The 8,218-nt window shown below is 55.9% G+C and overlaps 1 protein-coding gene and 1 long non-coding RNA gene across 5 annotated transcripts in view; one reads left to right on the top strand and one right to left on the bottom strand.

The window, feature by feature from the left end:
• LOC141371404 (uncharacterized) overlaps positions 1-7,710 on the bottom strand; it is a 13,607-nt gene extending 5,897 nt beyond the window's left edge. Inside the window, exons 1-2 of the long non-coding RNA XR_012376347.1 lie at positions 7,590-7,710; positions 6,762-7,063 (exon numbers count right to left, since the gene is read on the bottom strand). This is a non-coding gene — a long non-coding RNA (uncharacterized lncRNA). The remainder of the gene's footprint in view (positions 1-6,761; positions 7,064-7,589) is intronic.
• SPACA6 (sperm acrosome associated 6) overlaps positions 1-8,218 on the top strand; it is a 12,110-nt gene that overhangs the window by 2,415 nt on the left and 1,477 nt on the right. For 3 of the 4 annotated variants that reach the window (XM_073886463.1, XM_073886462.1, XM_025849538.2), the window contains exons 2-8: positions 341-418; positions 5,925-5,993; positions 6,613-6,636; positions 6,972-7,049; positions 7,170-7,279; positions 7,645-7,801; positions 7,898-8,108. In XM_073886463.1, coding sequence (XP_073742564.1) covers positions 341-418; positions 5,925-5,993; positions 6,613-6,636; positions 6,972-7,049; positions 7,170-7,279; positions 7,645-7,801; positions 7,898-8,108 — 727 coding nt within the window. The remainder of the gene's footprint in view (positions 1-340; positions 419-5,924; positions 5,994-6,612; positions 6,637-6,971; positions 7,050-7,169; positions 7,280-7,644; positions 7,802-7,897; positions 8,109-8,218) is intronic. The other variant, XM_073886461.1, reaches the window with a different exon arrangement.

Below are 8,218 nucleotides of genomic sequence, written 5' to 3'. Positions count from 1 at the left end.
AGACTCCGGGAGGCGGCGAGAGATGGGGGACAGACTCCGGGAGGCGGTGAGAGATGGGGGACAGACTCCGGGAGGCGGAGAGAGATGGGGGACAGACTCCGGGAGGCGGACAGAGATGGGGGACAGACTCCGGGAGGCGGACAGAGATGGGGGACAGACTCCGAGAAGGCAGGACAGACACTGGGGGGAGGGACAGACTCAGAGCTGGGGGATAGCAGTGGGGCAGGGACAGAGATTTGGAGACAGGAGGTGTCTTAGGGAGACAGAGAATGTCCACACCGTGGACGTGGTGTTGAGAGAACTGCTTTTCCCAGCCTCTGTCCTCCACCCTTACTCCCAGACTACGATGAGAGAAGCCACCTGCATGATGCCTTCACCCAGATGACCCACTCTCTCCAGGAGATGGCCACTGCCCAGGGTGAGTGGGGTGGGGATGGTTTGGTGGACATGGGGTGTAAACCCCCGAGAGATGATGTGTGTGCAGGGGTGCCCCCAGACTGTGCCAGATCTGGAGGAGGCAGTGCTAGGAAGCTGAGTGAGCTTGATTACTTATTGGGGGGAAGGGATGGTCAGATGCTGGTGGGGAGCTCAAAGAAGAGTGCAGAAATGACCTGGAGTCTGAATCCTAGTCGGGATCAGGTAGACGTGAGTTCTGAACTGGCTGTGTGGCTCCCGCTGGCTATGAGGTTTTGGATGTGTTACTGCCTCCCTCTGGGTCTCAACTTACCCACCTGTAAGGTGGGACAATGGCCTTGCCTCCCCGAGAGGGAGGAGCCTCCTGACCAGCCGGACCTTGGAGGGAGAGGGATGAGGAGGGCGGAGCAATGCTTGCAGCATAAACTGGCCAGTCGTTGGTCCAGGGCTCAGAGCTTATTTCTACAACTGCTGTTACACCCTTTGGTTTCTGCTCTTGCCCACCAAGCTTTCTGACGACGGTCCTGAAAGATGGGGAGGTTCCTGTCCACCCAGGGGGTGTCCGGGGGGTCAGCATGAAGACGACTTCAGCTACAGATCCCCCAACCCTAAAGAGAGGCCTGAGCAACTCAAAGCTGGGGTGAGGGGAGGTGCTCAGGACTCCAGACAACACCCTTTCTCCCCACTTAGGCCATCTTGTCGTAGAAGGTTTTGAAGAGAACAGGAACAAGTCCAGTTCTGTGTGTAGAAGACCTCCCTAGAGCTGTGTGTGGGACGCAATGGAGTGGGGAGGCAGTGGAGGCTGGGAGGCCTGGGTGGAGGCTTGGAGGCCTGGGCGGAGGCTGGGGTGAGGGAGGCCTGAGCTGGGGCGGGGCTGTGAAGGTGGAGAAGCAGCACGGATGAAGAAGAGAGTCAAGGGCAGGAGGGACGGGGCTTGGGTCTGAAGGTCCGTCTGGGGACTGGGGTTGGGAATGGATAGCACCCAGGGCCCAGCTCCATGCGAGGGTGGGCACTGGGTCTTCCCTGAGACGGGGAGCCCGGGAGAAAGAGCAGGGGGGGAGCAGATGGTGAGTTGGGGCTAGGACATAGCGACGGTGAGGGACTTGGGGGACATCCCGGAAGCAGCTAGACCACAGGCCCAGGGTTTAACTGAAAGGTCAAGGAGACTCGAGACTGTCCTGAAGGAGCAGGGCTGTGAGCAGGGGAAGGGCAGGCTCAGTTCTGGGCATGGAAAGACCCTCTGGGATTGTGAAGGGGACAGACTGGAGGCCGGGAGAAGCTGGTGCAATACGACCAACAGGTATTCATCGAATGTGCCAGAAACAACACTGGGGACATAGCTGTGACCAAATCCGTAGACCACTAGCCCTCAGGTTGCTTATATTGGGGGTGGGTGGGGGAGGGGCCGACAATCAACATAATCGATGAAATACTACAGTGTGTCAGTTGGTAATCCAGGATGTGGAGGAAAACAGGAGGGAAAGGGAACAGGGTGCCCGGTGGGGTGGTTATTTTAAATAGGTTGGTCAGGGGAGTTGCACGTAAGAAGGTCCAATTGAGGGGCGCCTGGGTGGCTGTCGTTAAGCGACTGCCTTCGGCTCAGGTCATGATCCCAGGGTCCTGGGATGGAGCCCCGCATCGGGCTCCCTGCTCCGCGGGAAGCCTGCTTCTCCCTCTCCCACTCCCCCTGCTTGTGTTCCCTCTCTCACTGTGCCTCTCTCTGTCAAATAAATAAATAAATAATCTAAAAAAAACTAAAAAAAAAAAAAAAGAAGGTCCAATTGAGGAAAGACCTGAACCAGGTGACAGAGCCATACAGATAATCAGGGGAAAGAGCCTTCCAGGCAGAGGGAAGAGCCAGTGTGAAGGGCTGGAGTGGAGTCAAGGGGGGAGGGGGAGATGAAGTCAGAGTCTGCAAAGAACCACATCCTGTAGGACCTCATAGGCCAGTGGTTCTCAAGCCCCAGTGTGTGCCAGAATCTCCTGGGAGCTTGTGAAAAGGCAGACTCCTGGGTGCCACCCTCCATTTCTGCCCTGTAGGCCTGAGGTAGGGCCAGGAAGTGAGCCTTTCTAACAAGTTGCCCACTGCCGCAGCTGCTCCAGGAACACGCTTGGGGAACCGACCTTGTGGACCCTTGAACTGACTTCCACTTTCGCTCTCGAGGGGGGAGCCATCAGAGGATTTTAGGGAGAGAGAGAGACAGGATCAGACCACGGCCACGAGGGCCAAGGGCAGGAGCAGGGAGACCGGGGGAGGCGGTGAGCGGTGGTTCGGACCAGTCGCAGCCCCAAGATGAGGGCTGAGCTGAGAGGGGCAAGCGTGAGGGGGGAGGGGGAGGGAGATGATGGCTCTGACTCTGCCAAACCTGCCCCATACAGGGGAGAGGCCGTGTCTGCACTTACTGATGCTAATTGTCGTCCTAAAGGATATATTCATACCAGCCCTATCAGGTGGGGTTTGGTAACCCCATTCTCCAGATGGGGCAAACTGGGGCCCAGACACCAACCTAAGCGCTTATGGACATTCTCTAATGCAGCCATCCAATGGCACATAGTTTGGCACCGGGATGCTTTTATATTGTATGGCATTAAATCCCCCCCCAACCCCAATAGACACTGATACTGTCCCCATTTTACCAACTGAGGATCAGGAAAGTTACATATTTGGCCAAGGTCATGTAGGGAAGAGGATTTGAAATGGATTTCTCAGATGGGAGGCAGGTGTGTTCACAGATGGACAAGCCAGGACTCCAACCCGGATGGTCTGAAAGTTGAAGTTCCTAATGATACACACCTCTCTGGGGGGGACTTTACAACATCCACCCATGCCCCCTTCTGGTTCACTTGAGATAACCTCCACCCCTTGGCCTCTTTGGACATTTCACTCCATCCCTACTTTATTCCCACGACGTACTTAGAGGTAACACACACACACCCCTGCCATGGCTCACTTGGCATACCCCACACTCATCCTCCCTGTGAGTCACTTGGTTTGGCACAGAGATACTCCTTGGATGACTCCTCCAACATCTTGGCCTCTCATCTGCGCACCCCACTCTGACCACATCCTCCTGACCATCCTCCCATCTCCAGACCACACGCCTGCCCTATGGCCACGGAGAGACCTCTAAGTCCTTGACCCCTCATTTTGAACCCACTTCCTGGCTTCAGTGCCCCCTCTCTCCAGCTTATACTCAAGGATCATCACATCAGCCACTCTCTCGCCTTGCTCAGTTCCTTCCCTTTCTGTATGGTTTGAAATCACACATTTCACATGCAATGGCTTAAGCCAGCTAGAAGTCTTGAGGTAGGTGCTTAAGTTTCCTATGGCAGTACCACTGCATTTTCTGGGGGACCCAAACGCCTTCCAGCTTCCTGTTTTACTATCCTAGGATGCAGCCCTTATCCTCGGATGCAGCCCTTATCCTCATGGTTCTGCATGACTGCTAGAGCTCCAGCCATCAAATCCAAGTCTCAGGCAGCAGATGGAGGAAAGGGAAGGGTCAATAAGATGGTGCCATTTCTCTCTTAAGGCTCCTTCCTATGACTCGCACATGACACTTCCACTTACAAATCAGACCAAAACTTGGGTTATATGACCACAGGTGGGTCATATGACCACACCTAGCTGCAAGGGATATTGAGGAATACAGTTTTTGAGCTGGGTGGTTGGTGGGGCCAGGGGTGCTTTCCCAGCTGAAATGCAGTGTGATGTTACTACAGAGATATCTGGAAGCAACTAGTAATCCCTGTGTATCCGTTTGCTAGGGCTGCCATAACAAAGTGCCATATACTGGGTTGCTTAAACAACAGAAATGTACTTGTTCACAATTCTGGAGGCTAGAAGTCCAAGATCAAGGTGTCAGAGTGAGCAGGACTGGTTCCTTCTGAAGCATCACTCTTTGGCCTGTAGATGACCATCTTCTCTCCCCCTGTGTCTTCACATGGTCTTCCCTCAGTGTGTTGGTGTCCAGATTTCCTTCTCTTATAAGGCAATCAGTCATACTGGATCAGGGCCCATCCTGATGTCCTAATTGTAACTTAATTACCTCTTTAAGGCTGTATCTCCAAGTACAGTCACATTCCGAGGTACTGGGGGTTAGGGCTTCCAACATTACGACTTTGGGAAGGACACAGTTCAGTCCATAACACCTGCCACATTTCTTTATTTTAGATTTTATTTATTTATTTGGGGGGGGGCAAGGGAGAGAGAGAGAGAATCCCAAGCAGAATCTGCACTGAGCACGGAGCCCAACGCGGGGCTTGATCTCACAACCTTGAGATCACGACCTGAGCAGAAATCAAGAGTCAGACATTTAACCAACTGAGCCACCCAGGTGCCCCACATCTGCTACATTTCTAATTTCCAAAACCACCTCCACCGGTAAATCAACTCAGCCAGCCATCCACTTTGGGAAAAACCACAAAATCTTACAGTTTGGAGGCCATTACAATGGTCAAAACTCCCAACAGCATAAGAACAGAGATAAAAAAGAGTCAAAGGGGTAGAAATGAATAGTCTGGGCACCATGCAGAAGTGGCAGGTGCATGCCCAGGGGGTGGCTGCCACGAAGCTCTAGCTAATTGCTGCCTCATGAAAATATAGTCTCTTGTGTTAGAGCTCTTCCAAATTTTGTAAAAGAGATGCCAAACATTCTTGACTTTCCCAAATTTTGTACGATAGCAACTGGTTCATTTTTTAAAAATACTTTCCAGTCCAAATATAACACATTCAAGGGATGGACTGGGGCCAGAGGCCACCAGTTGTGGTCTCCACTCCAGCTGGATCCTGGAATTCATTCTACACATACTTCTGAGCACTTGCTAAGACTTGGGGCCCTCCCTGGGTTCTGGGGATACAGCACTGAAGAATGACATGTTTACTAACTGAAGAGACAGACTTAAATGATCACTGTATATATAAATGTATACAACTGTAAACTGGTGAGAACTCTGAATGGAATGAATGGAACACTTCGAGAGGCAAAAATAGGGAACTGGATTAGAGATTTGTGGTCAGGGAACACCTCGAAGGAGAGGACATGAGGCAGGAGATGAAGGATGAGTAGGAGGAGGAGGAAAGATGTGCTAGAAACACACCAGCACATGCAAAGGCCCTGAGGTGCTAGAGAATATGGTCGTTTTCATACATGAAAGGTGGGCAACAGGGATGGAATAGAGAAGCAGAGGAAACTAGGCCAGACCTTGTAGGGCCTAGGAGAACGTGGTGAGGAATTTGTTCTTTATCCTCCCCTTTCCTCTCAACAAGATCAACGCAGAGGATGCAGAGGAGGGGTTCCATCAGAAAGATAGTCCAGAGGCAGACGGAAGGAGACTTGGGGATCTGTCAGCCTTCCAGGTAGACAGGGCGGGAGGAGGTGAGAGGGGGGTGCTTTATGTACTAGACATGTGGGGATGGGGAGGGCGTGAGGAAGGCACAAACACTGTGATAGCAAGCTGACCGGCCTTGAGAAAGGGTCTTTGCTACAAGGCCCCCCTCCCCCCTCCAGGCTCCTTTAAGGTGGCTTTTCCTGATGCTGCGGAGAAAATGCGGAAGGTCATTATGCAGCTTAAAGAAGGTAAAAGAAGTCAGCGGGTGGGTGGGCGGGCGTGCGTACACGTACGTGTACACACACACACGCACACACACACGCTGTTCTAAAATCCTGAGCCAGTCACCGTCTCCCGTTAGCCCAGTCCCTCTGAGCCTCTTCCCCTATGAGGAACACCCTAGAATCTGGTCCCTGCTTCAATGGAAGGTTTCCTTTCCAGCTGGGACCCCATCTTGGGATGATTCCGTCCCAGATTAGCCCGGTCCTCTCGCTGGATCTCTCCTTCTGGCCCTGCGCACTTTGTGATGTTTTCTTTCCAACTGGGCCCCCTCAGTGGGCGAATTGTAGCCTGCCACACCTCTTCTCTAATTGGGCCCCCTCGTTTGACCCTGTCCCCAGAAACTATCGCCCAGGACCTAGCCCCGCCCCCTCGGTGGGATACCCCAGGGTTGATCCCGCCTCCTTAGCCGGCAGGCCTGTGCCTGACCTTAGTGGAATGCTGCAGGCTTAGCTCCGCCCCCTAGGCGGGCTGCGGCAGGCCTGGCTCCGCCCCCTCGGAGGAACGCATCTGGCCCAGTAACCTTATCCTCTAGGGGAGCTTCAGGTGGGCACTTCCAGGATAGTAACGCTTCCTCTCTCTCCACAGTCCGGGCCTGCGTCCCTCCCTGCGGTAAGCACTTCATCCCAAGCTCAGAATTTAGGGGGAAGGGAGGTGGTCGGGAGCGAGACCTGGGACTACAACGGGAGACCAATAAGAGCCCTGGAGAAAAGTAAAAGCAGGTATTGCTCACAAACCTCATACAAGGCGGGCCCGAAAGCAAAAACAAGCCAATAGGAGTCCTAGAGGCCGGAGAGTGTTGCGAGCCAGCCAGTGAGCTCAGGGAAGGCGGCGCCCAGGACCTGTCTGGCCGTTAGAGCCCCGGTGCCTGCACAGACCTTGTTGGCCAAAGGGACCCGGACTGGGGAACGCAGTTGGAGCCCCGGTGCAGCGTTTCCGTCCCACAGGACTCCAGGAAGTCGCCCGGCGTTTCCACTGCCGCGGGTGCTACTCCACGGTCTGCGACCTCCCGCTGGACTGCCCAGGTGAGGGGCGGGGCCTGGAAGGGGAAAGGAACCGGACGGACCTGAGGAACGAGAGCTGAGCAGGGAAGGGACCGAGCCAGACGGGGGCGGGCTCGGGCGGTGACGCGGACCTGTTTTCAGTTCAGGACTTGACGGTGACTCGGGGTCATCAGGCTAAGTTCTCTTGCACTGTGAACTTCCAACTGCCTAAGGAGGAAATCACCTATTCCTGGAAGTTCGCAGGAGGAGGTGTGAGTCGGAGCGGGGCCAGCGCGAAGGGCTTAGGAGGAGGGTTATGCTTCTCTAGGGGATGGGTGGTGAGGCCGCAGGGGGTGGGGCTCGGGGGAGCTCGGTCTAGATTCAGGCTTCGTGCACGGGGAGGGTCCCTGGATCTAGAAGTGGAGGCAAGGCTCAGGAGGGGGCTTAGAGGGGCGGGGTCGTGCGGGAAGGGTCAGTGAATAAGGGGCTAGGGGTGGGGCCAGGGCTCAAGAAGGCGTGGTCTAGCTCGGGGGCGGGGCTTGGACGTGGCGCTTTGGCGAGACCCAGCGGAGGGAATCTGACCTGGGCTCGGGCGAGGCTCCTCTCGTCCCGCCGCTTCAGCCCGAGCGTCCCGCAGGTCCGGACGCAGGACGTGTCCTACTTCCAAGACCTTCCGCAGGCCCGAGGAAACCTGGCGCGGATCCGGCCGGTGCAGCCCGCGCACCGCGGGACGTTCTCTTGCGTGATCCTGCACGACCAGCTCCCGCTGGCGCGGCTCTACTTCTTTCTTAACGGTGCGGGCGGGGCTGCGCGTGGGGGGCGGGGCTGCGCGTGGGGGCGGGGCTGCGCGGGGGCGGGGCTTGCTCCTGCTGACGTGCGTGGCCCCTCAGTGACTGGTGCGCCCTCACGTGGGGAGACCGAGCTCCAGGTCTCCTTTCGGGAAGTGCTGCGTTGGGCGCCGCTGGAGGCGGAGATGATCGAACCTTGGAGGCCAAGCCTGGGCGAGCTGCTGGCCAGGCCCGAGGCTCTGACGCTGAGCAACCAATGCTTGCTCGCGGCCGTCGCGGCCTTAGCATCAGTCAGTGCGACCCTTGTGGTGTGGTGAGTGCCCAGGACCCCGGAGTCCCAGCATCCGCTCTCCTTCCTCCGACCCAGGAGTCCGGGCCCCAGCCCCTCCTCCCTCAGACCCGGGAGTCCAGGCCCCCAGCCCC

The sequence above is a fragment of the Callorhinus ursinus genome, unplaced genomic scaffold (genome assembly GCF_003265705.2).
Source record: "Callorhinus ursinus isolate GAN/ISIS: 27379988/994484 unplaced genomic scaffold, GSC_fseal_2.0 scaffold71, whole genome shotgun sequence".
In the NCBI taxonomy this organism is placed as follows: Eukaryota; Metazoa; Chordata; class Mammalia; order Carnivora; family Otariidae; genus Callorhinus; species Callorhinus ursinus.
Note: the sequence above shows the minus strand (reverse complement) of the source record. Positions and strands in the feature narration are given on the sequence as shown.